The sequence below is a fragment of the Phaethon lepturus genome, unplaced genomic scaffold (genome assembly GCF_000687285.1).
Source record: "Phaethon lepturus isolate BGI_N335 unplaced genomic scaffold, ASM68728v1 scaffold4682, whole genome shotgun sequence".
NCBI classification, from domain to species: domain Eukaryota; kingdom Metazoa; phylum Chordata; class Aves; order Phaethontiformes; family Phaethontidae; genus Phaethon; species Phaethon lepturus.
This window is the reverse complement of record NW_010523930.1, coordinates 1-11,753: the sequence shown is the minus strand read 5'-3', so window position 1 is coordinate 11,753 and position 11,753 is coordinate 1. Positions and strand designations below refer to the sequence as shown.

The 11,753-nt window shown below is 36.4% G+C and overlaps 1 protein-coding gene across 1 annotated transcript in view; it reads right to left on the bottom strand.

Annotated features, from left to right (window-relative positions):
- Positions 1–7,674, bottom strand: part of PI4K2B (phosphatidylinositol 4-kinase type 2 beta) — an 18,201-nt gene extending 10,527 nt beyond the window's left edge. Inside the window, exons 1-3 of the mRNA XM_010282254.1 lie at positions 7,534–7,674; positions 1,987–2,187; positions 423–554 (exon numbers count right to left, since the gene is read on the bottom strand). Coding sequence (XP_010280556.1) covers positions 423–554; positions 1,987–2,187; positions 7,534–7,668 — 468 coding nt within the window. The 5' untranslated portion in view covers positions 7,669–7,674. The remainder of the gene's footprint in view (positions 1–422; positions 555–1,986; positions 2,188–7,533) is intronic.
- Positions 7,675–11,753: the final 4,079 nt, after the last annotated feature.

The following is an 11,753-nucleotide window of genomic DNA, read 5'->3' as shown; positions in this document are numbered from 1 at the left end:
GGGGAAATAAAGATTTAGGAAACATGAAAGAACTAGATAAATAGCAGGGGAGAAGTGATTAGACAGTATAAAACCATGACACCAAAGGGAAATATATTGAACAGTCAAGAAAAAAAAATAAATCAGAGATGTGCAACGTTTTAACATGTTACTTCTCCAGCAGAAAGCTAGACTGCACACTGATAGAAAAAGTGGCAAGATTATTGAAATACTTCAAATGAAGGAGTGATGTAACAGAGTGGATAGATTTTGCATAGAAACAGACATATTTATTAAACTTCAGTCATTGAGAGATAGTTTTCAACAAGCAACAAGGTTTTTCTTCTACTGTTGAAATTACCTACAAATATTCTTTTTCTTTTTTAATTCATAGTTCTGTATAAGAATCAGGAAATGCACAAATCACTTATCTTTCATCTTACCTTAGGAGGTAGTCCAATTCGATTAAATTTTTTAGCAACTTTTGGCACTTTTTCTAGAGCATATTTTTTTCCTCTTGACTTTGCACGATCTATTGCACTGTAATTAAAGGTCTCACTGACAAGCCAGACAACCTTAAAATACAAAAGTTAAAAACACAGCTCAGAATTCCTTATTATTTCAATTACAAGTTCAGAGCAAATTTGAAGCTTAGTTGTCAAACAAGCAAAAAGGAAGCATCAGGCATTTCCAAAAGACAAACTTGATATGAAAAGGTGAATACTTGCTATCAAACAGAAATGCAGTAAAAGACTTATAGCATCACAGAATCAGAGAACAGTTTGGGTTGCAAGCAACCTTTAAAGGCCATCTAGTCCAACCCCCCTGCAGTGAACAGGGACATCTTCAACTAGATCGGGTTGCTCAGAGCCCCATCCAACATGACCCTGAATGTTCTCAGGGATGGGGCATCTACCACCTCTCTGGGCAACCTGACCCGGTGTTTCACCACCCTCATTGTCAAAAACTTCTGCATTCTATCTAGTTGAAATCTACCCTCTCTTAGTTTAGAACCATTACCCCTTGGCCTATCACTACAGACCCTGCTAAAAAGTCTGTCCCCATCTTTCTTACAAGCATCTTTAAGTACTGGAAGGCTGCAAGAAGGTCTCCCCAAAGCCTTCTCTTCTCCAGGCTGGACAACCCCAACTCTCTCAGCCTGTCCTCACAGGAGAGCTGTTCCATCTCCATGATCATTTTGGTGGCCTCCTCTGGACCCACTCCAACAGGTCCATGTCTTTCCTGTGCTGAGGGCTCCAGAGTTGGATGCATCACTGCAGGTGGGGTCTCACCAGAGCAGAGGGGCAGAATCCCCTCCTTCGACCTGCTGGCCACACTGCTTTGGATGCAGCCCAGGATACGGTTGGCCTTCTGGGCTCAGTGCACATTGCCAGCTCCTGTCCAGCTTTTCATCCACCAGTACCCCCAAGTCCTTCTCAGCAGGGCTGCTCTTCATCCCTTCAGCCCCCAGCCTGTGGCTGATACAGGGGGTGGCCCTGACCCAGGTGCAGGACCCTGAATTTGGCCTTGTTGAACTTCATGAGGTTCACACGGGCCCATTCCTTGAGCTTGTCCAGGTCCCTCTGGATGGCATCCCGTCCCTCAGGAGTGTCAACTGCACCACTCAGCTGGGTGTCATCTGCAAACTTGCTGAGGGTACCCTCAATCCCACTGTCTATACCATTGAGTGGGAACCTTCATATGCTGCTTTTTGCAATTCTGATGCATCTCACCAAAACACGAGGCACAGAAGTGTCAGAAAATACCAGAAACTGAAGGAGTTCCAAAGAAGAGGTTCAATTCAGATCACAAACTTATCCTTAAAAATAAAAATCACAGTCACTATTTCTACACCAAACCACTGTGCCTTTGGACTTGCAATAGTTTATAAATGACTTGGGGATAAGTCACAATATACAAACACGTCTCCACAGCTACAGTCCAGAGACTGACAAATCCGTCACTACGTAATTTTGCATTCAGTAGTTTATATATTTTAACTTTTACCTTAGTTTTAGGTACAACTCCTAGCCCCAGCTTGTCATCCACAAGATAGGCACCAGCTTCAGAGAGGTATCCCTGATTTGGAACGAGGCAGCCTCTGCCAAAGCAGCAAGGACAACAAACTTTGTGAAAATATTTGGTCCATTTTGGATTTAGATGTCCGTAAGGCTCTTCAGATTTTGGTTTGAACACTCCAATAATTTTCTAGGATAAATAATATAAAATTAAAGTATGAATGGTTGAGATGCAAAAGATTAAACTGGTTTTGAAAATTAGTTATTTGAAAGTATTGTTTAGATACTATACACTGCATTTTACAGCTGCTCTTTTTAGATGATGAAATAATAAAACTAACAAGATGGTATTCCAAATAAATTTATCATCAAATGGTTGTCTAGAAGTAGTACAAACTCAAAAGAGAAAGTAAAGACCAGCTAACATTTAGTAATTTTCAAAATTAAAGAGACTGCATTTTAGAATATGTATTTTTTTGTATTCTGTTTTATAAAAGAGGTTTTAAAAGTAGTTATTAAAATCTTTTTCAGCCCACCAATTAACTCATTGACATGACATTTCAGACACAGACATAATGGTTCCAGGAAAGTGACAAATATACAGAATACTAATAATCAAATGTTACCTTTTCTCTTTTATATCTATTTTATTTATTGCTTTAAGTTAGTATGGATCAAAATGTTCTGCACTTTGCAATTACAAAGAGTGGTGTCGTTCAGCACTGCTGTAGATTCCTCAACTCAAAGCTGACAATGGTTCACACTATCAGCCACGATTTATATTGGAGACATGTAGTAAAGCTTAAAATTACTCAGAGTACTGTGTCCAATTTTGGACGCTATGCTTCGAGACATCTGTTAACAAACTGGAGAAAGTTGAAAGAACAGTGATAATAAGCACAAAAAAAATGTGAATAATGAAAGACTGTATGAAGAGGGATTGTTTAGCCTAAGATAAAGTGGGGCACAATGAACTATGTAATAGGTTGTTATAGAAAAAAAAGGAGCACCACATTTACTGTTAAGAGAGGAAGCAAAAAAACCCTTTTGAACCTTAAGAGTGGCTCAAGACTGGAACAGGCTGCCAGGTTGTGGAGTCTTCAGAACAGGATGTCACTAACAACAGGTTAGTTAGACATTCATCAGGAATCATGTTAAGACAATCCTGCTCCACAACACAGACATTAAATAAATTTCTCAAGGTGCCTCCTACACATGATTCTGTATTTGTTAACCTCAAACCACAAGATTATTACCACACTAAAATATATAACCTTCCAATTGTCTGTGATAAACTTTAGCCTAGTGCATAAAGTTCATGTAATGACTCTTCTATAGCTCAAGTGAAATGTTGTAAAAGTATTGTATCTTCATTCCTTCTCACAGGACCATGGTAAGCAAATGAAATTCTTATCTAATAAATACTTAAGAACAACTGTTTAAGAAGCATTTTCACGTATTAGTACTTTCCTGAATCCTTATCAAAAAAGTCATTATCTCAATGAGCTAAACACTGTTGCTACACCAACACTCATAATCAATTTATACTCTTAAATCATGAACAAGTTTGCTGGCAGTCAGAAACTAGCATTCTGCTTCAGTAACTGCTTATTCAACTAGATGGAGAGAACCTGACTGGTTAGTTTTTCTAGTTTCCTGAGAATTTTCACCCACTTTGTCCAATATAATCTAACTAGTCCAAGATTGTCCAAGACAAACTAACTACAGCGAGCTTATTTCATTCAATTTGTAAACAGATTACACAAGACACCAGGCATTAGTAGCATCACCTGTCTTGTCCATCTATTTTGATTAATTCCCATCAACTACCAGGAGAAATAAGTTATGAAATACCACTATTTGCATTCATCCTATAAAACAAGTTTCCTATCAACAAGGACAGGAAATATATTGGCAAAAATTCTCTTGTTTTAGGTATGCTCTTAACTATGACTCTACAGGTACATTCAAAATCATAAGCAAGTTCTATGTTCTATGTAACTGCACAGACACAATTCAGTTTAGACCTGCACGAAAGGTGACGCTTACAATAAATATTCTATGCAATGTGAAAGGCTGGGATGTTCTCTGAACATTCTACTTTTTTTTAAAATCACACCACTTTGGAAACTGAATTTGCTTGGTAAACTAGTTTAGTCAAAATTCTAACATTAGGTTTAGAATTGTTAAAAAGTTATTTAACTTTTTCCTATTGAATCACAGGTATGTACCTGCTGAAAACAAAGCCAGCAGCTTTTTATTTCCCAGAAACGGAGTGGCATATTTGGCAGTATACACCAAGCCATTAATTCTCTTTTCTGAATCGCTCTTTAGATAATACTTCCTACAAACTACCCATTTTAAAAAAGAGCTTAGCTCATTCCATTACGTGCTTGGACTGTACTGTGCTACACTATCAAATATAGATAGGGTTTTCAAGGTTTCACTGAAGTTAGAACCTTGCTAAACTTTGTAGAACCACTGCTGTTGACGACCAGAGTAGAACCAGAAAGCTCAATATGTAGACAACCTACCAAGGCCAATCTTAATTTTGCAAGTCAAAATTAATTTCTAGACTGACTCCTTGGTATTACCAATTAGCCAGTAGCTAAACTGTGAAACACATGTTGCAGAACAGTTTGTTACAGACACAATGTCTTTTACTTCACTGGTTACACAATGAAAACTAAAGCAGGAATATTCAACACTTCAGCAATAGAGCTGCTTAAATACTGAACTGCTTCATATCAATATACAACTAAATAATATTTGCCAATAAATGCAAAAAGTTAATAATTTTAATTAGGCAATTTTAGTTTTATCTTTCTGATAGACCCAAGTCAGCAAATAAGATGACCTAATGGAAACAGGTTATTTTACCTGTGACTTGATATTAGTGTGGGTAAACACTTCAGAAGCTGACCAGTAAGAAGGCTGAGCACATCTTTAATAAGCTCTTTCCCAGCATAAGGAAGAGATTACTCAAGAAGCATAGGAGAAAGCAAGTCACAAAACTGGTCTGGAGCAGATGTTGCAATACTCTGTCAGACAAACAGGATGTGAAATCCATTCTACAAATGGGAGTTGCACTATTGACTAAATGAAGTTTTCTCAGATCTTTAATATGGATAACAAATTTAGATAAGTTCTAAATTTAATGCAAAGAATAAACGCAAAATTGAAAGTCAGTTAGGAACGCAGTATCATTATTCTCACAGTCCCATGTTGGCAAATACTTTCATATTTTGCAATTAAATTTTTCTGGCCCACCTAAAAAAAAAAAAAGGTGTTTTTTTAGTCTTCATTTCTCCTAAATACTTACATTCAAAACCATGGTCTGCATAAAAGAGGAGGGCAAGTCACTACTAGGAACTTAGCTAAGAACAAAAACAACACTTCACTGCAAAACAGAAGTAAAACCAACAGGAAAATCACCACATAAGAAAGAAGGAAATAAGGTGCTCCATCCAAAATTATATGGTTACAAAAATGATGTGTAAGTACTTTCTTATTAGCCCCAGGACACAGTGAGTCTCTCAAGCATTTGCTAGTCACCAAAAAAAGAGGAAAATCAGTCTGGAGAGGCTTCAGACAACACAGATGTGCATACATGGAAATCCAGAACAAGTATCATTTTTTCTAGTAATTTCTCTACTAACTAACTTTCTAAGAATAAAAGCTCTTGATTGCACAGCATTAAGAAAAACTCAAAAAAAAAACCACTTAACTGGTTTTAAAGCATTTTTAGCTTAACACTGTAGAATATTCTTTAAGACACATCATGCACTGAATTTTTGAAAAACTATTGATTTAAACCAGTATTTGATTACTCACTCATATTTTTTCCCATTACATACTACATAAGATATAATCCCATTTTAAAATACCTCTTTAAGAGAGGTATAAAGTTTAAATATGTATACATAAGCATACAACCTGAAAACCTATAAAGAACTAAACTACTGAAGTAGGGAAGTGACCTGAAGTTTAAAAAGTCCACTGAAACTTTGAGAAGGTTTTCACATTAACAGCATTGTATGCGATGGCAAGAACCTGCAACACAATTAGAGAAGCTTTTTTTTCCTTCCAGTTTCAAAAAAAGAGGGACTCTCCTTCCCAACCTACTGTGGCTCTCCTCCACCAGAATGAAGTGGGTCATTACTAACAAGTGTTCCTAGAACGTGGGAGTAGGAACTGCAATGTGCAGTTCTTAGAAGATTTTTGAAGGGGTAGTTCTGCCACTTTCCATCTTAGAATTAAATTCATAAATTAATATATTTATTTGTATTAAGTCAGGTAGCTGTTCTAAAAATCACTCATCCAATAAAATGTAAAAACTATCACCAAACAAGTGGCATTAAAACAAACCAAGCATCTATGAAAATTAAGTGGCAAAACAGGAATATATTGTGTAATGACCAATAGTATGAATAAAAGCTAAACAAAAAAAATAATACTTCCTAAACAAATGGGAAATGACCATTTGGGGACAATAGTATGAATAAAAGCTAAACAAAAAAAATACTACTTCCTAAACGAATGGGAAATGACCATTTGGGGACGCAGGGAAGAATAATAATCTTGAATATGTTCTGAAAACCTAGGCACTTAAAGTGTTACAACTTCCACGTCCAACACAACTGGGATCTTCGGGATTAATGAACACCTACATCTGCCTAAGACCAGAAGACTGCCGATAGAGCTTAAAATAAAATCAGATCTGACAAATTAACAAAGGCATAGGGGTTGGGAGCCTTCTTTTTTGGAACAGGTCAGTAAGCAGATAAAGTATTTCTGACTTAAAGAAAACAATGTGAAAGTATGTCTGAGACATTTTCTCTATCTAAATAATGCTAACCAAATGTTACTTTTCATGCAAGATATTCAGGTAACTGTTACTTTTCTGTCTCAAAGTAACCTTAGGACACCTCTTTGATGATCATTATTCAAGGTACCATTTATCACTAAGGGAGGGGAAACCAAATCCTCAAGTTAAGATTCAGTAGACAGGTACAAGGATAGATTTGTTTATATCATTCTTCTTGCCCATCTACCAATCATATAGGAGGAAGGAGACATGACCGAAGGAAAAGACTACTTAAAAAGAAGAGATAAAAAAATACAGAAGGCTTGGCTAAAGAAACCTAAGCAGTAGCCAAGTCAGAAGCTCACTTGTGTCAAAAATCAATTAAAACATACAAAGAACAAAATGTTATATTCCGCACAAAGGAATTACTGAATTGTTTTCAGATGTTAAAGAGGCCCTTTCGTTTTCTCCGTATTTCTTTTGTGCAGATCATTTAAAACATGGTAGAACTGCAACAGAGAAATAATAGTTATTTTGGCTTCACTTATGCTACAAGACATAATTAGAAATCTAAATATTGCTTGTGTTGATTTTTTCAACATAGATTTTGGCATACCATGAATTATTAAACAACTTAATTTAAATTAATTTCCATTTAAATAGAAATGTAAAGTTTCCATTTCAAACTCATTGCTGATAGTGTCTCTGACTTTGCAGTAACATGCTCACCCCTTTTGGATCCTTGGCAAAGTAACTCCCACTGGATCCTTGAGAGATTCTTTCTGGAAAAACTCCACACTCTATAGCTTGTTCTGCTCTCAGAATAATTTCTGCAAATTCTGGATCATCTAAAAATATGTTCATATCAGCAGCATGTCCTGAAAAATAAGAAAACAACCAATCTTAAGTGTAACTTGTACCAGGAATTAAAAACATAAGTAAACACTGAAAAGCTAACACCCTTCCCTGCTAATGACCATCCAATAGCAGGCTGAAAAATCTGGTCCATTAAATCAGTGTAAGTTTTCCCACTGATTTATCCACATCTAATCAACCTTTTGTTTAAAGTAAATCAGCCAAAACTGCAACAACTAATTTGAGACTACCACTGTGAAATGTTTATACTTTAAGGTTTTTTTAAAATTTTTATTTACATAAGGAAGCCTATAAGAAAAAAATCCTTCAAAATCATACCTGTAAAAAAAGTCCTAAAGATTTTTACATACCATTTTTATTAAGATTTTTGTGTCTTTTCATAGAGAAAGCTACCAAAAGTAAATTTTCCATTTCTCACTATTGGAATGGTATCATACCATTCATTTAACAGCTTGGCTAAGGTGTCATTATCAGCTAAGACAGAACAAAGTTATTCGCAGAACAACTCTGTTACATGTAGCACTGTCCCGTGGCACCAACATCCCAGTGAAGGACAGCATTCCATCACCATTCCAACATTAAAACACTATCAACTACTTGTAGAATTTATTTACATACTAACCAAAAGATCAGCACTATGCAGGCATTTATGCAAACTCTATGACTCCATGCCAACATTTAAAAAGATAACTAGAAGAGAAGTTGCCAGGACTTAATACTGCTGTTGCTCTTTAAACTTTTCCAAATGATTTCTTTGCAAGTCTTGAAACAGTAGATTTTTGTACCTTACTTCTAAGGCTAGGATTATTCCACATTCTTACAGAGCGCATTTTAATGGGTCTGTGCATTAGGGCTCATTTCAGCATTAAGAAACAGCTACATTATTCTAAATTAAACATTCACAGATAAAGTTGCCTTGTTCCCATTTCAGCTTGAAGAAATGCAAGATAAAATAAAACACATACTTTCTTCTGGAGCAACAACTAACACAGAATCCATTCAGAAAAGATACTCCTGAACAGTTTGTGGACAGACAAATGATAAATAATAAAAATTACTCCTGATGTTTTGGAACACTTTTTTGTAGCACAAGACATCCTTTGAAGTTTTCTAGAACATTACCACCTGCTTACATGAACCACTCACAAATAACAACATGGATTCCAAAGAAAAATTACTAAAAAGCATAAAACATAGGAAAATCTCTAGTATAAGCTGGCAAGGGGAAGAGAAGCCTTAAAACTAGTAACAGCTCATTCTTAAGGATCAACAACTACAACCCATTAGATCAAAATCTGTTAGACTACTTGGCCAATACTTCTGCAATAAACTATAGTTCAATTTTAAGACTGCTACTGGGACTGTCAAGGACAATCAATAAGTTGCATTTCATAAAGTCAGCCACCAAGAGTTAAGACTGCTACTGGGACTGTCAAGGACAATTGCATTTCATAAAGTCAGCCACCAAGAAAGAGGGAAAGGGTTCTAAAATCTCCCTGTCACAAAGTACGTGAGTTAGCGAAATAAACCAAAAAACCCGCACCACACTTACTCTTATGGAGGAAAAAAAATCACTTTGAATCAGTGGTTCTTACTCAAGCCTCAACTACCTCTACACAAGAAACATCACATCACACTACACAGTTGAGCTGCGACTACTACCTATTTTTGTCAGTGAAAGCAAAATCAGGGTTGCATTATACTGTTACCAAACGAAACGCAATATCCGTATTAAGTTGCTCTGCACATTAATCTTCCAGATGAAGAAGACCTACAGATGAACATTCTATCACAGGGATTGAAGTTGTCTATGCAGAAGATCACTTTCTCAGAGGTCAGGTTTTAATTTCTGTGCATTCGTTCCAGAATCTAAAACCATAAGAAGTCTTACTCTCATGAAGAAATTCTTCAACCATGTCTTTTCTAACATAAAAGATAACTGCAAGGAAAAATATAGTCCATTAAAAAATCAAATTAAAAACAAACCAACCACATTATGCTCTATGCTCAAGGATGAGGAAAACAAAAACATTTTGAAACTTCTGATTTGTTCAATATTGCTACTGTGCTGTTAGAAAGACTTCTGTTAGCACAGTGATGTGGCCATACAAAAACATGTAGGCTGAAAACAAGGAAACTGGCAGTTTTATGAAGTTCCCTTTCGGTTTATCAACACTCTCCATGTGAAAATAAGCCACTTTAATGGAAGCTAGTATTTGCTGAATGTGGCAGAGTTTTCTGAATTGCTTTGTTCTTTAAAAATTACTTTAATGAAGTTTTCCACTGTGAAAGCATGTTACAGTCACAACTTACTCCCAGTACAGTCTCTAAACTTACAAGTATAACTAATCAAGGTTTTTTTCTCACAACTGCTCTTGAAAACTACTCTTCTCATTAAATGCCCACTCAGGAGACCAGGGCTTATACACACAATCTAACTACTGAGCTCAGTAACTTTTTTCAAATTAATTTGGACAAGGCCTAAGGCTGCAAAGCTGCTCTACTTGAATGATGAGGACACACCAAAGAAGATACAAATGCTATCATCCACGTATACAAGTCAACCTATTCTTCCATCAAGTTAACATGGACATAAGATAAACTAATACCCTGTGCAAGAGCAACATGTATGAGCTCCTTCAATACTAAAGTAGCTTTATACTATTTTAACATTAACATAATTAAAGGTAGTCCCCTTAACCAATTCCATCTTTTTCTATATAGTCTCATATTCCAATCATAATTCCATTAAGAAAACACTCTGTGTTGCAACAACATGCATGAATAACAGCTGTTGCATGTTTGTTCTACCTGACAAGTGAAACAATCCTGTACCTTCAAGTGTCAGACGCACAGAAAAGGTAAGGACAAGGAAGCAAGAGATGAGATGCTGCGATCAATCACCTTTCTGAAATCTTCTTACATGCTCTTGGGGCAGACCCCAAGAAGTACTCTGCAATCACCACCCTCACTGTCCCAGTAATGCACGACCCATGGCTCTAGTCTCTACTTTGAAGCATTAACTACTATGTTTTGCTAGAAGCACTGTCTCATTAGCACATCTTAAACCTTGTGGGAGCCAGACAGGAGAACTCTAACATTTTAATGGCATATTCGCATTACAGGTCTGGTCTACACTGGGGACCGTTGGTTAAAAGATGAGATTTTTTTCCCTCGTGGTTGAACACAGTGCACTAGCAAAAGCTACTGAAAAAGTCACTAGCATAAGTTATTTTGCTAAAATTGATGGGGGTTTTGTTGCTGTTTTTTTAATATGCTACCGTTGCAAAAGGAACAATTTTTACCAGTTTCTGGCAAGAAGTCCTATGATATAATTACACTATTAAGGGACAAAAGTCCACATATTTCCATCAGCAAACCTTTCCTAGATGTACATCCCTTTACAAAGTTGCACCTAATCAGAAAGCTTAGAAGTCTAAAAAAAAAAAAGCAATAAATACTGTGTATTTTTCCATCTTGCCCATATATTTAGAATTAGATAATGGCCACGCTTATGCTTCTTTACAAAATTCATGACTAAGTACTTGCATTTCTGAATTTTCACACCATATTTCTCTCTCTCTTCAAGACTGGATGTCAAAACACGGGAAGCAGATAACTTTTTATGAAAACCAAAAATATGGCAGAAGCATCCACATCTAGAACTCCTAATATACACGATGGTACAAAGCAGCAAACAGATGATTGGAGCAATGCACAGAAACAGCGTAAAATTTTTTTACAGGATTAAAAGATGGGAGTCACAACCAAGTAATTGCTGGAATAGGTGAGGCAAAGAGAAAATTTGACAGAGTTCACCAAAAGTTCAGGAAGCAGCAGCCTGTCCCACCACAGAACACAGCCTGTGCAATATGCAAAGCCAGAAGTTTAAAAAAAAAAAAAACAAAACAACAAAACACACACACGAAAACAAAAAGACAGAACCAAACAAAGCAAAGCCCCACAAAACAGAAGGCAGAGAACAAGGAGAAGCAACAGTGAAGACACTCATGGAGATGTAAATGAGTTCGCGCGGCCCGGCACATAAAGGCAGAACATTTGAATTCCGAGCC